General features: G+C 37.6%; 1 protein-coding gene across 1 annotated transcript in view; it reads right to left on the bottom strand.

Moving 5' to 3' along the window:
- The window catches only part of slc9a1a (solute carrier family 9 member A1a), a 72,758-nt gene extending 53,758 nt beyond the window's left edge, over nucleotides 1–19,000 (bottom strand). Inside the window, exon 1 of the mRNA XM_067447842.1 lies at nucleotides 17,982–19,000. Within this exon, the coding sequence (XP_067303943.1) occupies nucleotides 17,982–18,249 (268 nt within the window). The 5' untranslated portion in view covers nucleotides 18,250–19,000. The remainder of the gene's footprint in view (nucleotides 1–17,981) is intronic.
- Between the last annotated feature and the right edge of the window lie 6,040 nt (nucleotides 19,001–25,040).

Genomic DNA, 25,040 nt, shown 5'->3' with positions numbered 1-25,040 from the left:
GGTTACACCCCTACTATTTATCGAAGGACATCCTGGGATTTTTAACGACCACAGACAGTCGGGACCTCAGTTAAACGTCTCATCAGAAAGACGGTGAGACAGTGGAAGAAGAGCAGTGGAAAAATTCATAATTATTAAACCAAAAAAAAAAAAAAAAGTTTGATGTTGGTAAGGCTTCATTTATCTGATAAAAAAAGTTTAAAAAAAACAGTAACATTAACATTCTTAAAATTTAAAACAAGAGTTTTCTATGTGAATATATAGTAATGTATGTCATGTAATTTATTCCTGTGATCAAAGCTGTATTTTCAGCATCATTACTCCAGTCTTCGGTGTCACATGATCCTTCACAAATCATTCTAATATGAGGATTTTGGTGCGCAATAGATCCTGACTGAGCATCATCAAGAAATATCTGATCTTGTATAATGTGTGGTGGTGTGGGTTCCATTCACATTTTAACCAGTCCCAGGACCTAAAATTCAGTGCTGGTACCCAACGGTAACTTTTTTCGGCACTTTAGGGATGTTTATTTTTCTTTTGAGTTCATAGCACTGACATATTTCAAGTAAACTGAACTGTTTCATTGTTTTCAGTTGTATGAACTTGTTTACTTTAGTTTATTAAAGTTACACTGTGTGATATTTCCCCTCATCTAGCGGTGTAAAGGTATATGACCATCCAGTGAATATTAATTTCTGTTCCTCTTCAATTCCTCTCAAATCTGAACTCTTACGGTCCTACGGGCCGATTTTCCTCGTTCCATGAGTGCCATTGAGTGTTAAAACTCGAAAGGCGAAGCTTGAATTTTTGGGTATGTCCCTCTTTGGCTAATGTACTTTCAAGATGGAGGGGCAACATGGCGACCAGCATTCGAACCCCTCACCCGTATGAATTTTCAATGGGACATTACTTGAAAGAAGTAAATATACATTAATGAGCACATATTTTTTGAAAGCACTAAGTGTTTTTAGCTAAGAATAAACAAAAAAAAGTTACACAGTGTAGCTTTAAGTTTAACTGAAACTGGATGGGATTTTGTATTTCCCAGCATGCTTTGCCCCTGGCACTCGAAAGGGAGAGTAAATGCTAAAATTAATTTGTATATAATTTTTGTGCAAGATTCATGTAAAGGGAGATTTAGTAATAGGTTTGTTGTGCCATATAATATTATCCACAATAATACTGGGATACATTTTTACATGATTAAAAAAAATTGTTATATCCAAGCAACAACCGCCCCCAGTTTCTCTTGAAGCCAATACGAAAGTGACTTAAACTGAAATTCATCGACTGGCCACTAGGGACAGGCTCCAGAAGGAGCAGAATCTCATTGAGCCCCATGTTAAAATGCCCAACTTTACAGCAGCAAAAAAACATGTTTACAGCCTGGTACAAATTGTGGTTTTGGTCTATACAGCAAATTTTTCCCTTCATGACAACTGTGAGGGGGTGACATTTTAAAAAACTAATTTGTTTACATTATATAAAGACTTACATTCCTGCATAATTAAGGGCGTGGCCACTTTGATTGACAGGTGGATTTCCCTTTAGCCGATGTCTATTGGTCATCGTGTCACCTCGGCTCCGCCCACATCCCGCCTCTTTGCCCATTGCCTGTTATCCAAGATGGAAACAGCTCGTCTCTACTTTACGCTTCAAAACTGCTTTTCAGAATCCTATGGGTGATGTTAGGACACTACATCCATTTTTTTATATAGTCTATGGTCATTTAGCGATATCAATGATATAGCAAGCAAAGCAATGACGTATGGCACATTTACTTTCCCTAGTGCGCACAACAATAACAACACCACCTGTCTAAGAGTATACCCAAAGAGCAGCATGTCAGCCTCTGATGACGATTTGGTACCTAAAAAGGAGCTACTCGGTTACAAGAAGTCAGCTCTTTTGACAACTAATATAACATTGATGACTTAAAGCTGTTATTAATGTCTGCAGTGCAATATTTGACCAGAAGGGTACTCTTATTTTAAAAAAACTCTTATTTTAAAAAAAACACTGGCACACGTAGGGTTACTTTCAAACACAATGCATTATACATGGCTGTTTGAGTCCTTCCCTTTTTTGTGGAAAAACAAAAACAAAAAGCAGTCCACTTTAAAAATAAAAATAAAACATAGGAGCAGCATATTAGAAAGAGCAAGCATAAAATTCTGCCAGGTTATGGTTTAATTATGACCGAAGTTGTCAGTTGTCATCCTCTTGTTTCCCGTCACGTATAGCTACAGCGATTAACGAGTGAGTCTGAACATAAAAAACTACTACATAAGTTCAGGGTCCAAGATACAAATTAGCAAAATAATAGCATATTAAAAAAGATAGCCTTCTCACCTAATTAATGTGATTTGTGTTCCTAAAACACCACTGCAGAGCTTCTCGATATCAGGGCTGTAAGGCATGACTTTGATCTTCACACAGGAATGCAAGCTGTCATCCATGAGGTGCGAGTTATATTTGCTTTTTATGTAGTTCATGCTGGAAAAAAGCTACGAATCCAAAGATCGAAAGGACTCCAAATGCATTGTTTTTCATGTTCATAAGTGTCGGGAATTGCATTCCATGTGTCAAACACAAGTTGGTTGGGTTTTGAGAAGTTTTCAGTATCGCTCCATTTGGGATTTGGAGCAAGAATGGCCTTCTGACACGCAACGTCTTCAAAAGATCAGCTGTCAGTCTTTTGAACTTAGACACCCATACGTCTTTATCAGCCATGTCGGCAAGTTCAGTTTCAGGATCTTGTTGACTTGCGCCTGTAAACGCAGCCATGTTCAACAGGGATGGGTCGACGTTCAGGGGAGTGACAGGAAAGGATAATGTGTTTTTTTCCTCTCTGAACTCACCGAATCTTTTCCCAAATGCAGTTTGTATTGCGATTATTACACGTTGTAAATAACTGTAATTTTCTTTTATGAACTTTCTTAAAGAGGGGAAATGAGAAAGCGTACATATCTGGAAAACAATGACAGTTTGCGCTCAAAGGCCAAAACCTCCTCCACCATGGGTAGGGCTGTACTTCCTTTTCCCTGAAAACCTTTATTCAGCGTGTTGAAGTGCCCTGTCATATCTACCATGAAGTGCAGCTTATCCAGCCAATCTGGCTGTTCCAGTTCAGGATTGGTTTGAGTTCTTTGCTTTCCAGGAAAGTTTTCATATGTTCCAGACATTAGGGATGACTCAGTACCACAATTTTGGCTTTGCACAATCAATGTACCACAATCTAATATTGAAATACCGATATTAAATCGATAACACACGGTCTGATATTGGCGCGGGTATATTGCGCGAGAATGAATTATGCAAGTTTTGAGGTTATAAAATGGGAATGCACAACTGTTCATTAGTAAATTAATCAACAAAGATCATCACATCAAATCAGTCATTTGAAAACTCTTGTGAGAAATTATTTCAGCAAAAATCTCCAAAATTAGCAACTTGCTTTTACTCTTTTTGTGGCCAAGCAGAGTTCAGTATCAGCAGAACAATGCAATTTGCTTAATATGGTTTACATCTTTTGACGCATAACAGGCGATTGAGTGCTGGAGCTAAATTAATGTCCCTAATTTGTTGACCGGTGATGTTTGCTGCCATCTTTATGGTTCTGTTCTTGATGTTTTTTGCAGAGAGAGGCGCATATCTTTAATTTTCTGAACAATTTCATCATGTTTTTGAAGTCAGAGAATAGATGTTCTGATACTTGAATGAATGATTCTTTGAAATATTCTCCATCTGTAAATGGCTTTACACACCTGACTATCTCCTGAGAACACACAAAACTAGCAGCAGTTGAGTTTGTAGACTTAATCCAATTCTTGAAAGTAAGTTTGCTCTGCTCAGCTTTCCGCAGCCGTTCCAAAATTGCCCTTTTTTTCTGTTCATCTCCAGCTTTGTACTTTGCAGCAAATGCTGTGTGTTTGTTCTGGAAATTTCTTTCTATGTTACATTTTTTGTTGTTTGCGAATTACTCGCCACATATCAAGCGCACGGGTAAGCCAGCATCGTCCGCAGTGAAGGCAAACAAATCTGTCCATGAAGCATTAAATATTCTATTTCTTTCAGAAACTATTCCTTTTTTTAAACATTTATCCATTGTTAGATTACCGGGAATCGAAAAATCCCAATTATTGTTGTGCGCGATGATATGCAGCAGCGTGTGACGAGTCCTGTCACTGTGGTGCACATGGGATGTGACGCACATTTTGATTAAAAAAATGTTATAAAAAAACAAATTTTTAATGTAACAAGATCACTTCGATCTTAAAAATAAAAGGTATACCATTGAAAAAAAATCAATTAATTAAATAAAATAGCTTTTATATATTGATTCCAATATATTTTTTTTAAAGCAAGGGGGAGACGCTGCAGAGGGATGAAAGAGCTGTGGTTGCCGACCCCTGGAAAAGACAAAACGAAGGAAAACAAACTATCGTTTACAGCAGCAATAGTGTAAGAGCCAGACCAAGCGGCAACCTCCCGTGATCTCTCTTGAAGCCAATACGGAAGTAACATAAACTGCAATTTAGGGCTGAAACAATTAATCAAATAACTCAAGTTAATCAAATTAAAATCCCTGAGGCAAAATCATCTGCCTCAATGCTTCGTTTAGTCCATTTAACTACACACGGATGTAGCAGAAAGACATTTTTTGTGTAAGGACTCGGAGTATGAGCAGATTGCGGTTATATCGGCGGTTCAGGTGGGTAAACATCCCAAAAACTGCAGGTGGATGAGAGTTAAATCATTAATGTGTTTATTTTAATAAAGACGTGGAACTCTATTTCACGGTAAAACGCAACGAATGTGTGTCGTTCTTAACTTTCGTTTTCAGCTTAGGGCTGGACAATAATTCAATATCAATATATATCGCGATATAATTTTTTTCAATAACGGTGATATGATTTTTAAACACATTTCCGATATTTCGATATGACTGACGTTCAGGGCGCATGCCATCAGAAAGAGCAGAACACGATTGGCTTCTTGCGTGATGACGTAGGCCTACACCACGGACACGCAGCCAGTGCTCAGCAGTAGTAGGCTGATAGATCCAACGCGGCACGTTTTAGCTATAAAAAAGAGAGTTTCCCTGACCGCAACACAAATGTGACTGAACGAGCTTCCACAAGTAAGGAGAAAGAAATAGTTGATAAGAGAAGAAAGACTAACTTTCTTTAGTGGCGTGGAAGTGGTTCGTCTATCTAAAGCACTATTCGCACGGGATTAGTATTATCTAGGGACCTCTGTGATTTAGAAATGACTCCTCCACATCTGAGTTTTGCGTGGCGCATTCGCACGGGATAAGCAAAGCCTGTGATTTTACTCGAATTTACTGACTTCTCCCGGATATGATGTTCGTTATAGATAGCTGTATGAAATCATAAACAGGCATCGATATCGTTTTGATTATTTTACAGTAGCCTAATAAATAAATATAATTTCGTTCAGTTAGCGAACAGACGCCATGAACTGAGCTCAGACCAGCGGCAGGAATCAGATTTCATTTATCACGAGTAGGAAGCTGACAATATACGGCGGAAGATTCAGTTTCAAAACTAAATGTAAAAGCGCCTATTTAAACAAGATTGTCATTGTACTATACTGTTCTGTTATGTTTTTCATTCAGAACAGTATTGATGTTAATATTAAACACACCATTCAATCAGATTACTCTCAAATTGATACTCATTCTAAAGTGAAAGTATAATCCGTGTGGGCGCGGCTGCACGTGACTGAACGGTGCGCATTATGAATGCAGACTTTATTCTTCGTGAAAGATGAAGATAGAAATGCTCACAGGGAGAAAAAAAGCTTGCAAAAAGTATATACAATCCGCCTAATCCTGGCCAAATCACAGAGATGTCGATTCGCACGGGACTAATGTTATCACAGGACCTCGGTGTTCGGCGAAATATGGTAGGTAGGCTAATTTGCGGGGGAATTTTTACTTTACAAATTACAGACATGGCCGATTCGCACGGGATTAAGATCACAGACATTCTCTGCAATTATTACAAATCACCAGAGGTCCCCAGATAATACGAATCCCGTGCGAATGGGGCTGATATTAAACTTGTGCCGGAGAGGTGCCGACTAGGGGTGTAACAATACATCGACATAGATGCATCAATCTAATGTCTAACAATACGATGCCAAGCGTTACAAATAATCAATGTAGACTATTTAGGCTATGTAAGAGGCAAGTGGCACATTTGTTTTAATACTTTCCACATTTGCACACAATGTCATGTATTAACACCAACGCGTTCATTCTCGTTTAAATTACCTTTCAAAGCTTGTGAAAGACGGTCAGACATGGCTTCACGAAAATGTATAATTTTCTCCTGTTTAAAGCCTTGCAAAAAGCAGCGTGCACTATTCTCAAACAGAGCACAAATAGGCCACTGAATTGAGTCTTCTTTTATTTATTTTTTGTGCATCAGTAGATAAAGGTATAGTTTTGCATAAAAGGAGAATATAGCGCTATGAATCGTTCTTCACTGAAATTTAAAACTTAAAAGAAAATGCTCAATAAACTGCGTCTGCGAAGTGAGAGTCTTGTTTATTTGATGGTGATTTCACAATTCTTGTTCGTATAAAGGCTAAATACAAATAAAAGGTGAACATTAATTTATTTGTACCGTTTTTATTTCTAAAATATTATATAGTTTTATAGGAGGAGGTTTCATAGACTTGGCAAATTAATTTGTCAGAAGTTTGTAGGTACAGAAATCCTTTGTGGCAGTTCTTGGTAGTTTTTCTAAAGCTTTTATATAGTTCATATCGATATCGAAATTATATCGTATCGACCAAAATTAAGAAATATATCGTGATATAAATTTTGGCCATATCGTCCAGCCCTATTTCAGCTCATCATTCAGCTCGAGATCAAAGACCACAATGCGAGAGAGAGCTGCATCAACACTTTTAATATAATTTACTCTCGCTATTTTAAAATGAAGACAACTCTGTGTTGAGCTTCAGGATGCAATGCTGAACATTTGTTTCATTTGCGGCAGTTCGCGTGTCACCTGAGGAGATAAGAGCAAACACACATGAAAGCGATGGAGTTTGCAGCTTTGCATATTGATCACCGTCATTGTAGTGTGTGTGTGTGTGTGTGTGTGTCAAAATTGATAAGGCAATATAGACATTTTTGCAATAGCATTGAGTGCGCGTATCTACCCTAAGAGGCGGGACCTTTCCGTGCAACGTGCACTAAGCTGCTGTCCAATCACAGCGCGGGAAGCACTGGCCTAATCAGAACTCGTTACGTATTTCTGAAGGAGGGACTTCATAGAACAAGGAAATCATCAGGCCGTTTTTAGGACAGAGGAAACACCGGTATACAGATTAGTAAATTGTGTGAAAAATACTGTTTTTTTACACGCGAAACATAAACTCATGTTATATTGCACACTGTAAACATAATCAAAGCTTCGAAAACACGAGAAGAATGGGACCTTTAAGAAAACAAGTTGTGTTACAATGAATGATTAGATCAAAATGTACATCTGTATGTGCAATGTACTTTGTCTGAATTGAATACAAACTCATCTCTCGCGTTTGCTCATGTCCCAGCGGCTGCTCCTCCATGTGATGTATTGTCAACCCTGATTTAGGTTGAGAAATGTAATTTCGCCAAATACATTTTTTTTAAGCAACCTACTTCAGTGTAGCTAATATGTGACGAAAACATCATGCTTAAAGGGATCCCATGGTGTTGAGACTTGTATGGCTTAATATAACATAAATGATGTCTCTTACTGAATTATGTAGTAGAAAACCCATGAAAGATCTACGTTATTTAAAAAATCGATTTTATATTTGGACAATGGGCGGCGCCATTTTGTTTGCGTTCTAGGTTGATGACGTAGAGTGGTTGAACTCCTCAATCAGCTGGCGTTACCCGTTGCTATTTTTACCACAACGCAACTCGAAAATTGTTTCAGAGTTAAACAAAACAAATGAATTGCTTTGTAATTGTACTTAAAACACACTCAAACATACATGTGCACACAAACTCACCTACACAAGTCACAAACAGATCGGCGGGCGCGCACACACACACCTGACTGCTCTGTCTCAATCGCATGCATCATCACCAAAACATCCTGCCTCTCTTCCTCACGTTACTTTATCCCATCGTCCTACCTAGATATTTCCCTCTGCTGGTCACATTAGGCATTATAGTTAATCTACTATCAACAGTCTATCTAGGGAACAGGATGTGTTGAACAGGATATCAACACAGGGAATAGATTGAGGGTTATGTATGCGCGCGCAGTGCGTGTGTGTGTGTTCGCGCCGATCTGTTGGGGTGTGTGTGTGTTCGCGCCGATCTGTTGGGGTGTGTGTGTGTGTGTGTGTGTGTGTGTGTGTGTGTGTGTTCGCGCCGATCTGTTGGGGTGTGTGTGAGAGTCTGTGTGAGAGAGAGAGTTTGTGTGCACATGTATGTTTGAGTGCGTGAAGTCGGACAGCTGTTTGTAAATCGGCTTTACTCGTTATTGCGGTGGAACGTGAGACTGAATGACTGCACTCGAACATGCACTATGGTGTCGGACAACACTACAAATGTCCGTCCCTTCAAATAATGCCCTATTTAAGGGTATAGGGTCGATTTCAGATTCAGCCCCTGTCGTGGAGACTGAGCAGCCCAACATCTCGATTGAGACAGAGCCTGTCGTGTGCGCGCCCGCCGATCTGTTTGTGACTTGTGTAGGTGAGTTTGTGTGCACATGTATGTTTGAGTGTGTTTTAGGTATAATTACAAAGGAATTCATTGGTTTTGTTCAACTCTGAAACAATTTTCGAGTTGCGTTGTGGTAAAAATAGCTACGGGTAATGCCAGCTGATTGAGGAGTTCAACCACTCTACGTCATCAACCTAGACCGCAAACAAAATGGCGCCGCCCATGGTCCAAATATAAAATCGATTTTTAAAATAACGTAGATCTTTCATGGGTTTTCTACTACATAATTCAGTAAGAGACATCATTTATGTTATATTAAGCCATACAAGTCTCAACACCAGGGGATCCCTTTAACACTGAGGATTTGAATTTGTGCCGATCGGGTGAGGATGGAGGGTTTGTTTTTAGGATCCGGTGACATTAGAGCTGATCCGCACATCTCGAGTATGTCCACATCTACTCTTGTTCTTATTTCAAGTGTCCTTCCTGTCCAATATTTTTAGCTTCTTAAAAAAGCCACAAAGCTTCCAGAAGACGGTATGTATGCTTATGTCATGCCTGAGCTGAAGCTGAACCATGAAAGTTAATTTGCACAACACACTGTAAAAAATTTTGGTTGTTTTTTGTTGGTTTAACTTAAAAAATTAAATTTTTAAAATTTTTGAAATTAAAATTTTCAGTTGATACAATGAAGGAAATTTGTTCAGTAAATAGAAACTCTAAATATTTTTGTATCTGAACCACATAAAAAATTTGACAAATCATGAAAATAGCACTATTTGGCACGTTTCACTGCATCATCAGAAATAACACACACACAATTACCCAATATGCTTACAAAATCTTTTAATAATATTTTAATAAAGGTTGTGGAATCTCAAAAAATGTTCATTGTATTAACTCAAAATTTCAATTTCAATGAACTCAAAATTTTAAGGCAACCAGGTAACTTTTTTTCTAAATAATTTTTTACAGTGCATAAATACAATGTTTAAGCATTATTGTTATTTAATATTACTATTATTTTGGTTTATTGATTGTATGTTTAGTTTTAGATTGAAGTATGTTTACCTTTTTAAAGTAATTTAAATATATTTTATATAACTATGTAAATTGTATGCATTAAAATTGTTTAGTTTCACAGTTATCAATGTATGCAAATTCAGCGATAAAACAACTTTTCTAAAAAAAGAAAACAAATTAGATGTTAATTTTAAGATACCAGTCTTATTTTCTCATATACATTTAGCATTTCTCTTTAATAAAGGAAAAAGTAAAAATTATCTGATTAATCGATCGATTAAATGCTCGATTAATTGACCGATTAAATGCTCGATTAATCGATTACAACAAGAATGGATAGCTGCAGCCCTGGCCACTAGGGGCAGGCTCGAGGAGGAGCAGAATCTCATTGAGCCCCATGTTAAAATTCCTAACTTTACAGCAGAAAAAAAACATGTTTACAGCCTGGTACAAATCGTGTTTTTGGCCTGTACGGCTAATTTTGCCCTTCATGACAACTGTGAGGGGGTGAATTTTTTTATAACTCATTAATTTACATTAAAGTATATATTAAAAGTTGTGCATAATTAAGGGCGTGGTTACTTTGAGTGACAGGTGGATAGCCATTTATCATTTAGTCATTGCGTCAAGCTCCGCCCACATCACGCCTCTTTGCCCATTTTCTGTTATCCAGGAATGACACGCGATAACGTACTAGCAAGATGGCAACGGTCAGCTCGTCTCTACTTTAAGCTTCAGAGTGGTTTCTCGAAATCCTATGGGTGACATCACGGACACTACGGCCATATTTTTTTACAGTGTATGGGTAAAACGCCTGCATCAAATTGACGCAAATCGAGCAGAGAGTCGAAATCCACCTTTTACTGAACTCACTCTACTCCCTTTTCCCATCACATATCAGATCAGATTTATTTTCAATTTATTTTCAATAAAAAAAGAAGAAAATATTAGAAAAGTGAAAATAAAGCTTCTAATGTGTTTAATAATAAGTGTGTATCAGTTAGGAGTAGGTAAAAGGACGTGCTGAATTAGAGATGATAAAATTGAGTGGGTCCAATATCACCGGTCATAAAAAGTGTGTGGATCTTGTCCCACCTATATTCAATGGTTCCAACCCCCATGGTTCTGACAGCTTATTCGGGTTTACAGTGTAGTACTTACAAGGTATGTTAAAAAAAAAATGCCATGGCATAAGAGCTGTGTAAATGGGAAAGGTCAAACTAGGTTCACATATTCTGGTTGCCATTAATGCAGATAAGATCAAACACAGAATAATAATTAATAAGTCTCAGCCAAAGTCAAACAGTCAGAGGGAACATTCAATCAACAGAAGGTTTACAGTTGTTAAGGTCTGAGATTCCTTAAGGTGTGTTCACACTCTTGATGGTTATTTTGGTCCAGACCAATAAAAAAGAAAATAACACACTGGCATTTTTAACACAGAACCAAAAAAATAATAATTATATCACACATACATTGGCGTTGTATATAAATAAATATTATATATATAAATAAATATTATAAATATTATATATATATATGTATATATATATATATATATATATATATATATATATATATATATATATATATATATATATATATATATATATATATATTTATCGTCTTATATATATATATCTTAAATAAATATATGTATCATCTTTTATACACACACACACACACACACACACACACCTGCTGCGAGGATACACTGCGATCTGCTGCGAGGATTCAAGCTTTAGCAATTCTTTTGCAGAAATATGATCATATTACCTTCTCTGGAAAAATATTTTAAATTCGTATCGTCTTAATTCCATGGCGACGTCAAATAAACATCATGTGGTTAAAAACACTGAATAGTTGTGATATATAACAAGCCCTGAGTGTGTCCATCTCTGGCTCAAAACCATGTTTGAATTTAAGTGGCACCGAAATCCATGCCGGTTATAAAGATACCGGTGCCATATTGGAACTACACACGACACGTGTGAACAATACACCCTTAAGGAGTTTCTAAATGACTCAATATTAATGACCAGAGCATTTCGAAACCAGAGAGTGTGGATACTTGCTATCCTGGTCAGGTGGGATCTCAATCTGGTTTGAGCTCTAATCAGATGATCAAACTAATGAGAGGCAGTGGTCTGGTGAAAACACTAACCTAAACCGATACTACACCACAGCCCAAACCAGTTTCACAGCCTGAGGTCACACATTTTAATGTAAGAATTTGTGAAAGAACGCAAATTACAAAAGAGACAATGGACAAGCTTTTAGATTTTAGCAAAATTCAGCAGAAAAGGCGTTTTTTTCCAGTCACTATAGATAAAGAATTTGACATGGTCCCATGATTGACATGATTGAATTCATGTTTGCTAAACATCGACACAAACACCAGAGCAATTACTGCAATCAAACCAAGTGGAACAGGAGCTGATTAATTCATCTAAACCCCACCTCTATATCAGTTTGCTTTCAGTTTCTGCCATGACAATTAGTCCTGAGCGTGATCTATAATTGAGTCCTTATTGTAATAACTACTGACCCTTGCTGTCTTCAAGCCCTGAGACTTGGCACTCACTCCCCATGATGAGCATTTATTAATAATGAGGAGACTCTGAAACATTAATGCTTAACCCTCGCAGAGGTGCCAGTGTATTTGGACAGATGGACTGCGATGTAAACACTAGAAATGACAAAGCTACAGCCGACAAGCAGAGGAGAGGAGCCAGACCAAATACAGACTGACAAAGTCAAAAGAAAAACCAAAGAGCTTAAGCCAATTAAGTCTGATACTCAAAATACATACATAAATTTGCTCAACCACCCAATAAAAATGTAGCCAGGACAAGTAATAATCTTAAATGACTTGCATTTCTCTTCTTCACATAAACCTATTCAACTTTATAAGACTAGACTATATAATATAGTGCATGAGTCTTCTGGACTCATTTACGATTGTCATGTGCACACTATGACTTGTTGTACAGAAAATATCTGAGAAAGATTTCTTCTAAATAAATAAAGCCAAATTAACAGCCAGCAATAATGTCACCTTAAATTGCTAAATCATATCAGTGAATAATTACTCACATTTCTCTTCCTCACATAAACCTCTAGCACTAACAGGACATACTAACAGTTTGTTAGGGGTAATAAGTCTTAATTTTCAGATTTAAATATAAATAAATATAAATATAAATATATATATATATATAGAGAGAGAGAGAGAGAGAGAGAGAGAGAGAGAGAGAGAGAGAGAGAGAGAGAGAGAGAGAGAGAGAGAGAGAGAGAGAGATAAACAGTCTTAAAGAACAAAAACTATAAGTAATACTAGTCTTCGCAGTTGATGCAACTGGCCTATGGGTGAAGATTCTTCATAAAGAAAAATAAATAAATAATAGCACATGGGTATGACATGAGGGAGAAGCAAATGAAAGAATTATGATGCCATCTTATTCCTAAAAGAGTGATTGTCCTGTGTGTGTGTGTCTATTAAACCTTTGATAAAATCATACCGGAACATTTAAATCTGTGTTCATAAGCTAGAGAGAGCAGATGTCATGTATCGGTAGGAAACAGCTTTCAACAGCACAGCATGGTTATATCCGTTACACATATTCAAATGATCACAGGAGTACGAAACACACTTCAGATGTAAACACTGATGTCTACAGTAGAGATCAAAATAGAGAAAATCCCCTTTTGAAAGTAACTTGGTGCTTTTAATAACGATTGTATCATTGCATTGACCGGTGGCAACAAGAGACTATTAAAAATGTATTTATTATTGAACTGCTACTTGCTTTGGCCCCACTTTATATTAGGTGGCCTTAAGTACTATGTACTTACATCATAAAGTAAGTACAATGTACTTATTGTGTTCATATTGTATTGCAAAGCACTTTTACTGATATTGAGGTGGGATACGGGTAGAGTTAGGGACAGGTGGTGTGTGTGTGTGTGTGTGTGTGTGTGTGTGTGTGTGTGTGTGTGTGTGTGTGTGTGTGTGTGTGTGTGTGAGTTTAGGGGTAGGGTTAGGTGTAAAGGAAGTGCCAACTGTGTAATTACAAATATAACTACAGAAATTACAGATGTAATTACATGCAGGTATTTTTAAAATGTAAGTACAATGTAAAAACATGTATGTACATAAGTGCATTGTATCAAATGAGTAACTACAATGTTAGTACATAGTAGTTAAGGTCTAATATAAAGTGGGTCCCTTGCTTTTATTTAAAAATAAATAAATAAATAATTATGTGTCATTGAATCATTCATAAATTCAAGAGATTTGTTCAAAAACACTAATTCAACCAGTAATGAAACAAGAAGTCATTGAATTTTCCAATTTGAAAAATGATTAATTAAAATAAATTTAAAAAAATGAAGCTGCAGTCTGTATGTTTTCCTCTCTATCGCCATCTCTGTTTTAAACCAGCAATTGCAGTTATTTGTGGAATTATCATCTTTACGTGGGTTGTGCATCGGCACGGCTCCTCAGCGCGGATGAATCTAATGTTTTGAGGAGTGTGTGTGGCTGTTAATCATTCACCGCACCGGTGTGGAGACTGTACTTCAGATTCACAGATTCTACATCTTGGGAGTAGGACCAAAACAAGGATTTAACGGGAAACCATCTGAACAAGTGAGTAACATGTCTTCAACTTTTGATCTGAGACTGAGAAACAAAGCATGACAATAAATCAAACTACCAACAGTGATTAAATCTAACCATCGCTTAGCTCACATCACATCAAACCGTGCAAATGATTATTACTGTGATACTTAGATCAGCTTTGCGTGACTGTGTATTTAGTGTGTATTAGTGTTACCTGTTGAGTTCAGTTTCTGTACATTCTAATCTTCTGCTTTTGACAAAGGGTGAATCTCCAGTTGTCAATGATGATTGTCATTTGAACCTTTCTGGATTATACACAATCTAAATTATTTGTTTAATTCTTCCAGCTGCTGTGCGAAAAGGCTATAAATGATCCGCCACCTGCAGCATCCTCACATGCGAGCCAGACTACTTCTTTATGACGAACGGCGCCGAAATGCTCGAATTTCCAGTGGAAACCACCAGTACCACTCAAATTTTAACTCATTATTTATTACAAGTTTACCATAGTAAATCAGGTTAAGGAGACAGTTTTGAACACTGGCTAGTTATGCACCTGCCCAAATTTTTACTAAAAAAAAAAAGTTATGAACAGCAGCTTTAACTTTCACTAGATTGTCTGCAGCAATTACCATTTTGTCAGAACCTCGAGCATAATACTGTTATTTTGTTTAGTTCCCTGTTCAGAATTGTGGGAAAATCGTGATCTCTAGTTCAATAAAATCATGATTTGTGCAGTTCTAGACGCCTCACAATGAAAATACGTTCCTGCTGGGAATGAGATTTGAGATGTCACTAAAACAACACTGCGAAGCTGAAGAGAAGACTGCTTCAGATTCCTGAGAGGAGGGTCAGGAAGTTAGAAACTGTCATGGCAAATAATCTCTCGCTTACAACACGTTCTGAAACAGGAAGAAGCCAGCGGCATGTGCACATACCTGACCTCATCTTCCCTCTTCGCCAGCATGTTTCACTCCTCATGTATCATACGACTGCTGTATTTCCCCAAAACATCATGATTCTTTATTTCCACTCAACCTTTGACAACAATCAGCACCTCATGCACAATGTCACATTCATTTCCCCACCAATAATAACTCACTCAGGCAGTAAAACATTTAATGAACTATATATTACGCCCAGTGCAGTACGTACACTTGGGTCAGTATGTAATGTAATTATCAGTACATCAGGTGTCTAACTGAGTGACACTGTCCACTAAGGTACCAATCAAAGGCAAGGCCTGTAAGAATCTCATGTCACCATTGTTCTAGTCTCAGACGGTACACTAACAGACAGTCTGATGCATGCATAGAAAAACTGATGCTGCCCACAGAGTACCACTAGTACTCGGGATAAACTGCCATCAGGACCAGACTTTACACTGACAGCAAAAGAGAAACACTGTTCTGATGACTGTACACACAAAGTGAAAAGGGAATATTTACGCTGGTAAATGGAGTAGCGTGAGAACAAAGAAGAAACTCCCCCTGGGCAGAGAGTAATTTAAAGGGATAGTTCACCCCCCAAAAAAAGAAAATTCTGTCATTAATTACTCACACATGTCGTTTCAAACCCGTAAGACTTTCGTTCATATTCAGGACACAAATTAAGATCTTTTTCATGAGATCTGTTACTTTTCTGTTCCTCCATTGACAGTCATGCAAGACATCATTAAAAGTTATCAATGTGACTCCAGTGGTCAATTCTATGAAGCGATTAGCAGTGTTGAAATAAATTGGGTTCGTAATGTATTACATTTTGAAATGGGAGGGCAATTTTTACCTAGGAAACTTCCGAGAGCATGTGAATGCAGCATAAAGGCACAATATGTAATTTCCCCCTCTAGAGGTCACTTATTCAAAGCAAACGCCTTGATTTTGCAGAGCTTTTATTACGGCACAGTCGCCGCGTCTTCTGCTCATGCGTATGTGGGCGAAAACAGCGCTGTTTTATCATATTACACAAAACACATGCAGACAGGGCCGATCCAAATCTCATTATGTGCGTATAATATTCTGTGTTATTGTTAAGCCCCAGTGTCCCACAAAAGGCACGGAAACATTATAAAGCATCATCAACACTTTGTGCACTATATTATAAGTGTTCTGAAGCCATTCCATAGTTTAATGCCATTCAGCTTTAAATCGAGTGTCACGTTCAGTTACGACAGTCAAAACGATGAAACTCAAAGATTATTCAATGTTCCTGTAATTATGCTTGATCTTTAGATAGCGTTCTATGGTTTCGCATAAAATTTAGCTGGAGTTTATTGCTTTAAATCGTGTTCATTTCTACCGGGTTAGATCACAACACTGATCTACTAAAAATTGTATTGTTCTTCACACAATAAACTGTGAAAAGAAAGGACTTAATAAAATATTGCATAGATATATACCCAACGCATCGATATATCTTCCCTTCGTGTTTTTAGCTTCTGAATGCGGAATCATCATCATCCTGCGCACAGGATGTGCATAAGCGCGTTGTGCCGCTCTGTATTGGAGCCGTTTGTATTATAATACTTTTGCGCAATGAAAGATTATTAATAGCCTTTCTTGTTCTGCTCTATCTATATGTTCCTGCCTCATTAAAAATAAATGCAATTAAAATAAATGTATTTTAATTTCTTGGTATAGGCCCTATTTCTATAAATATAGTACTTGGTTTTCATGAATGTATTTTACAACATGTAACATTTTACCAGATCTAGTTCTACACTTATTCACTTTTATTTGTTCCCCACTAAAAGTTTTTTTTAATTAAATGTTTAGATTTTATACAATTATTGTGCACTTTTGCTGCTAAATTATCCACTAACCTAAATCTAGTTTATCCACCATCTAGTTTATAGTAGTATTTTTGTCATGATTATGTATTTTTTAATTAGTTGTTTTTCTTTACAATGAATTTGTCTATATTAAGAAGATTGTGTTTAACACGCAGAGGAGTGATTATCGGTTCAGCACTGAGGTATAGAAATTCAAATTTTTTAAATAAAACTGCGCTGGTATCGGTATCGGCCGATGCTCTGAATTTTTGGTATCGGATCGGTTTTCAAAAAATGGTATCGGTGCATCCCTAATTACAAATATTTGAGTATGTTGATTAAGTTATGTTATAATTCTACTCTGTGCGATCGCTGTGCACTACGAGAGACTTGTTCACACTGCAGTGAGCTAGAATGATATTAGGCATGGCAAAACATGGTACTTGTGGTAAATCAAGAAAACCAGATTTAAACAATAAAACTAACTTTGTTGAGCTGTATAACAATGATTAGATTTTTTTTTTCGATGAATGCATCCAAACAGTTGCTCACCTGTCTAATAAAACAAATCATAGATAAAAGAGTCTTTGGTGTTTCCATGAACTCGAGGGTGTAACTCTATACAAAAAATTAATCTGTATAAAATGCTGGCTAAAATATTAAATTTAAGATAATGTACACAAGTCAACAAAATATAACCATTCAACTATTTTTTTGAATCTAAAAATCTTACATATTGTGCCTTTAATGACAGAATTTTCATTTTTGGGTGAACTATCCCTTTAAGGGGTGTCAATAACAGACACGAACAGAAAAAATATCATGCCACTGAATATAACATTATAAACACTCACCCAATTTCATCAAGGAAGCCAGCAGCACCCACAGGGAGATCTCAAAGGGCAGCCGGACGTGATCGTAATCAAAAGACAGAACCGGGAAGAGCTTCTTGGTGTGATTGACGCTGTGATCCGCGTCTCTGTGACCCGGGAGCCCGTGATCCTGGTTGTTCTGGGATCTCCCGTGACCGGTGCCCACGTCTGGAGAGCTGGCGGCCCCTCCGAGGGGCATCAAACTGCCCACCAGGAGCACCAAGACGATGCTGAACATCTTCATCTCCATGATAGTTGTGCGTTTCAGAAGATGAGAGGGTACACCGTGTACACGAATAGCACAATATTATCTGACCGATGCTTTAACTAGCCCTATAGAGAAGTTTCCTTTTAACCCACTAAAAAGTTCCTTGCTCATTTTCTGACTTCTAAAATGCTCTTGGGTTTCCTACTTCCTGACTTCTGTAAAGCACCCTCTCCAGGTGTAGACAGAGAAACCAGGAAATGTAGACCTGTATGTGTGTGGGGACTATACCTGCATATAAACCAAGAAATATATGCGGGTTTATATGCTCAGATAAAGATGAACTGTTAGAAGCATTTACATTAAAAGAGCTGATGTTCAGTTTCTTCGTCCTCCAACATCCTCATCCTCATCAGCCCCTCAGACACACAGCGTGGAAAAGGACACTCAATGACAACTCCAAAACACTCCTCTTCGATACTGTCCAAAGGCTCAAATCACGTTTTCTTCATGCTGCTCGTTTGCCCTTCTGATATCATCTCAACCTGCTGTCCTGTCCCGACAACGGACGACAAAAAAAGTCGCTTGACTTGCTTCAACTACGAATGACGTTGCTGTATTCGTGGTAGCGTCACAACGGCTTTTCAGCGCTCCTCAAAGAACTTATTCGATGTCCTTTAGCGATTCGACTGCTCATTTCCCAAACACCGACTCCTGTTCCCATGTCTGCAGTGCGTGATGGAGACCAAATATACGTACAGCCCTAAAAACACACCCTTTGGGCAGGTTTTGAAAAGTCAATGGGAGGGGTCTCTTTCTTGGACTGCAGCGGCATCCAGTGGAGAGGAGGGTGGGCCGTTGGATACTTGCCCTTAGGGTTGCCAAGACACGGCGAAATGAGGAATCCTTAAAGGGACAGTTCACCTAAAAAGAAGCAGTCACCATCATGTTGCTCCAAACTCGCAAGACTTTCGTTCATCTTTATAAACACAAATTAAGATGTTTTTGATTAAATCTGAGTCCTTTCTGTCCTTCCATTGACCGCTACGCAACTGCCACTTTGATACTTCAAATAGACAATAAAGAGTTTGTAAAACTAATCCATAGGAATTGAGCAGTTTCGACACTATTGCTTTATACATTATTAGAGGCCTGCTACCCGACCCGAGCCTGACGGTTCCTGAAAACCTTGCAGGTTTCAGGCTAATGTTTAATAAACAGCCTTGGGTTCGGGTCGGGTTTGGTTTTGTAACTAAGAAAAACTAAATCGGCTATACATAGTTTGCGTGCCGTGTTTTACCTGCTTGCTGTGTTATGACCAAAAGAGCATGTGAGAGAGAGAAAGCACATGCACATATATATATATATATATATATATATATATATATATATATATATATATATATATATATATATATATATATATATATATATATATATAATTTATTTATTTATTTATTTTATCATTAAAATCACAAAAAAACTGCTCTCGCACGCTACTTGTCACAACACACCAGATGACAGAAAGCAAACATAAACCTTGAGTATGTTTAAAAAAAAACTTGACTGTGAAAGAATCCAAAATAATCAAAGATATTTGATATTTTTCTTTGAACAAAGACATTTGTTTTACTGTGTTTCACCCCCCTCTCTCTTATCAGTGGGGCCGTTTGGGATTCCTAAAGACAAAGAGATGCTGAGGGCCTGTAGGCCAAATGGTGCCACACCTGTAGTACAGTGGGGGGAGTTTGGTCTGATTGGTCAGTTTGAATGTCTCAGGGTTTCAGTCACATGGTCAAGGGATAGATAAAAGAAGATTGCAACTGTTGCTCGGGGTCTCTTTTTCTCTGGGGGTCTCTTTCCTCTGACGCTGTCTTTTTCTCTGGCTGTCTCTTCTAGGGCCTTCTTTGGCTCTTCTCTTTGCTCTCTCTCTCTTTCTATCTTTCTATCTCTCTCTGTCTCTCCCTATCTCTCAGGTAACATTCTATACATGCTGGGTACGATTAATGGTATAAGTTTTATCATCTCATTCATCTATTTTGTAACTATTTTAAGTGTAACCATAACCGGATTTTGTCATTAAATTCTTTCAATTATAAATGATTTGCTAACTAGTTTTGGTTTGGTATTGACTTTGAAGTGCTCCCTATTGCAATACAATATAGTCACATTAAAGCAACGCTCTCCCACATATTTTGCTATTGTAACTGCGCTTATTTCCGTCATTGGTATAAGTTGCAGTGGGTGGTTATAGACAAGAAATGTACAGTTTTCTACCATCACGCTGATAACGTTTCTTTAGTCGTTCGGCAACCCTGCAGTCAGAACCACTGTAGGCGATCCACCCTTATAAACTGAGTGAAAAACTTATCACAGTTCCAAATGATGCAGGAAAAGCTGCACTCTTGGAAGTTTATGATCAACTGTTGATGCCGTTAGCTATCATAACTTTCATACCTCTTCATAATTCGTCCTGAGAAGGATATATTTGTGTAAATAGTTTAGCAACACTGCATGAACTTTTTAAAGTTTAAAGTTTGAGTTCCAGAGAAATTTGTGCATGTTACTGTTGCTGTGCTTATGGGGCTGAAGTTCTAGAGCAGTGGAGACGTGTTCGAATCACACTTCTCTGATGCATGAGTCTGGGTTTGGCAGTTGCCAGGAGAACAGTACGTGTCCAACTGCATTGTGCCAAGTGTAAAGTTTGGTGGAGAGGGGATTATGGTGTGTGGTTGTTTTTCAGGGGTTGGGCTTGGCCGCTTAATTCCAGTGAAAGGAACTCTTAATGCTTCAGCATATCAAGACATTTTGGACAATTTCATGCTTCCAACTTTGTGGTAATAGTTTGGGGACGGCCCCCTCCTGTTCCAACATGACTGCGCTCCAGTGCACAAAGCGTCGGTCCATAAAGACATGGATGAGTGAGTTTGGTGTGGAGGAACTTGTCTGGCCTGCACAGAGTCCTGAGCTCAACCCGATAGAACAGCTTTGGGATGAATTAGAGCGGAGACTGAGAGCCAGGCCTTCTCATCCAACATCAGTGCCTGACCTCACAAATGAGCTTCTAGAAGAATGGGCAAACATTCCCATAAATACACTCCTAAACCTTGAGGAAAGCCTTCCCAGAAGAGTTGAAACTGTTAAAGCTGCAAAGGGTGGACCAACTCCAGATTAAACCCTACAGATTAAGAATGGGATGTCATTAAAGTTCATGTGCATGGAAAGGCATCCCAAAATGTTTGGTAATATCGTGTATGATGAGCAGATTGAATTAGGCTTTTATTCACATATAAACATTCATCAACTCACACATCAGTTGTGGTAAAGCAGGGGTTAGAGTAAGTATAAAATAAAAATAAAAAAATAAAGAAATTTCTGTCTGCATTTACTCACAATTCATATAGTTTCACCGTAGGACTTTCTTTCTTCAACAAAACCAAATACCAGTCACTTTTTTTCCACCTATCCTATTGAAAGTAAATGGAGACTGGAGCTGTCAAGCTTTGAAATTACAAAAAAAGCCCCATATTAGTCAATCATAGTAGTAAACCACTGCATGACTTATGAGTCGTGTGATATCTTGAATAAACAAGTCTGTATTTACAAGACACCTTCCTTCTGCTGTTGATCTCAAATCAAATATGGCATAGTTAACTGATTAGACATTAATGATTGTGAAACATGAATCCTTATATATATATAAAAATTTTCAGGAAATAAAAATGTTGCTCATCACACAAAGCTTTCAGACGGTTAAGCTGTTATTAAGGTGCTATTTTTCTAATTTCCTATTCCCTTTCATTATATGGCAAAGAGTACAGTTGCTTAATCTGTTTAATGCAATTCGTCACGCATGTAATATTTACTTTTTTATTATATTACTTGAGCAACCCCTAAAATGTACCTCAGGTGAAATGAATTTAAGTAACACAGGCCTAAGTTGTAAATATTGATGATCAGACTCTATTTCTGCTTATTTTCTTTTGCTGATCACCTTATTTAGTTAGTAAGTGCAAGAATAATCTAAGTAGGTCGTGACGTGTGGCCTCCACGGATCGGATTTGTTTGTTCAGCACATCCCACAGATGCTCAACTGGATTGACATCTGGGGAGTTTGGAGGCAAAGTCAACGCCTCAATCGATCGGCCAGCCTTCGCTCCCCACGTGCATCAATGAGCCTTGGCCGCCGATGGCCGGTTCTCCACTGTTTCTTTCTTGGAGCTCTTTTGATAGATACGGACCACTGCAGACCGGGAACACCCCAGAGAGCTGCAGTTTTGGAGATGCTCTCCCAGGTGTGTTTTCCTGCTTCTAACTCATCAACTTTGAGGTCAGATATTCACTTGTTGTCTAATATATCCCACCCACTAACAGGTGCCGTGATGAAGAAATAATCAAATTGGCCAGATGAGTGCATATTGTTTGTGGAAAGCATTTGAACTTAAAATTGGTCTCAATGCAATGATTAGATGAGTGAACTCAGAAAATTACCTACCCTACCTTTAATTTGTAGGCGGTGTATAATGAGTTTTGGTATTGGGCTATTATTGTCAAGCAGATCTGGCAACCCTGTTCACAGTGACAGGATGATTCAGTCAATTCAACAAACTCATGGTTTATTGTTTACCTAATCCAATGTTAGTCATACAATATTAATTGTGGTGCTTTTCAAGAATCCATGTGGTTCCCTCCCTTCATTCTGTCCGTACATCGTACAGCAGTTTCACTGCACAGAGCTGGTTGTCCTTCATCCTCAGCTGAAGGAGACTCAAGAGATCCCCCCAAAAAACTGCAATGCAGGTCGGCACTCGGCCAGGAAAGTGAATTTTGTGTCTAAATTACTGTTATTGAATCTAAGACATATGACATAAGTGTTTTTAAAATAAACCAAAATAGCCAAATGAGGCCAACTAGTAGTTTCATAATCCTCCTGTTGTCTTATGACCAATGTGGAACCAAGTAAACAACTCAGATAACTATAATCATGAGGAAGGAGAAGTTCAAATGACTCCCTGCTGTACAAAAGATCTAATGTTTGTACCTGCATTGTTTAGCAACATTTAGACACCCTAACAATTGGCTACCCATGTGTTTATTCACCCATGCAGATAGCATGTTATTATAAGATGACTGTATATGATCCCTTATATATATATTTGTGAATATAAAGCAACATGATCTGCGCTTACTGTATTCCATCCTCGTGTTCAGACAAAGCCAGTCACATCTTTCCTAATGTGATTCGTGTGTTCCCTGAAGAAAACACAACTGAATGAATAAACAATAGAATTAATATATACCGATGGGAACAGAAACCTGAAGAGGCAAAAGGTCACAAACATTATCAAAAGGTCAGAAACTCCAGAGGACTTGAGTAATTCAATCTTCAATTCTTTCTTCAATTCAAATTCAATTCTTTAGTAAAACAAGTTACGGTCACATCTGACGCCAGAATCCAACATTTTCTTTTTTTCTTTCTCATTCACTGTAAAAATGACATGATCAATAAGATCATAAGTTATATGAGATTCAGCTAATTTTAAGTCAGTTAAATGCAGAACCAGCCTTCTGGACCACACGGGCCCTCGCGTGCATCAATGAGCCGTGGCCGCCCATGACCCTCAATGATTCACTCAAAGACCGCCCTTTATCATTTTATTCTGAGACACTAATTTTCAATCAGTGTGTTTTTAAATGCCATACTGTGCATGTTGTTTTTAAATTTGATCTTGTGTATAAATGCCAGGCAAAAATAGCTGACCTCGTACTCAACCTACAGCCAGAATATGTGGACCTTGACTTCAGCATTTAAGAGGGTTCTCTGTATCCTGCAATTGTCTGTTTTCTGTTGTGGCTGCTTGAGCTTTTCATGTGCTAAAATAGTTCCACTGCGATTTCAAGCTGCACCAAACACAGAAAATAAATAGACACAATCTGAAGTGGTCAGAGGAAAAACGGCAGATTTTACTGAACACAAGTCTTAAATGTATGCCGGGTTTATTCTGGTGACTTGATTATTATATTGAATTCAAAGGACTATAGGTCTTGCATTACAACCCAGAATGTCAAAGGAAAGACAAAACAATCCTAACCTTACATTACAGGAAAACTGGAACACAGCTAACGGCCTGTGGCAGGGTTATTATTGCTAAAACTAAAACCATAAAAAACTTTAATTGTTTGAAATAAAATAAACATTAACAAAAATAAAAGATATAAAATAATGTTGGCTTCATTTCTTATTTTCATTTAGATGAATTTACAAATATATATATATATATATATATATATATATATATATATATATATATATATATATATATATATATATATATATGTGTGTGTGTGTGTGTGTGTGTGTGTGTGTGTGTGTGTGTTGTGTGTGAGAGAGAGAGAGAGAGAGAGAGTGAGTGTGTGTGTGTGTGTGTGTGTGTGTGTGTGTGTGTGTGTGTGTGTGTGTGTGTGTGTGTGTGTCACATTGGTGCATTTCTCACATCACTATTTAGATTTGCACAAGAGTTAGTTCAATCTCCACATTTAGTCATTTGTGCACATCATAGCAGCAGTTTTTCATTCCTTGCAACAAACTGCAGATACTTTTGGACATGCATCAATTACTTTAATACAACGTTCTGCTGTTTTATTACATTATCAGTTGCTAATGTCATGTCAGTCTAAATTAACTATACTTGTGAATGCTGAATAGTCATGCCATATAAAACTAATAGTCCTCATTTCATTGCTTGAGTTGCTAATGTTACACATTTTTTCCCCCTGAAAAAATGTCTCCTAAATTTAAAAAAGTCTCTCAGGTGAAAACTTTCACAGATAAGAAA

Source organism: Pseudorasbora parva, chromosome 7, assembly GCF_024679245.1.
Source record: "Pseudorasbora parva isolate DD20220531a chromosome 7, ASM2467924v1, whole genome shotgun sequence".
NCBI lineage: Eukaryota > Metazoa > Chordata > Actinopteri > Cypriniformes > Gobionidae > Pseudorasbora > Pseudorasbora parva.
This window is presented reverse-complemented; position numbering and strand designations above follow the sequence as displayed.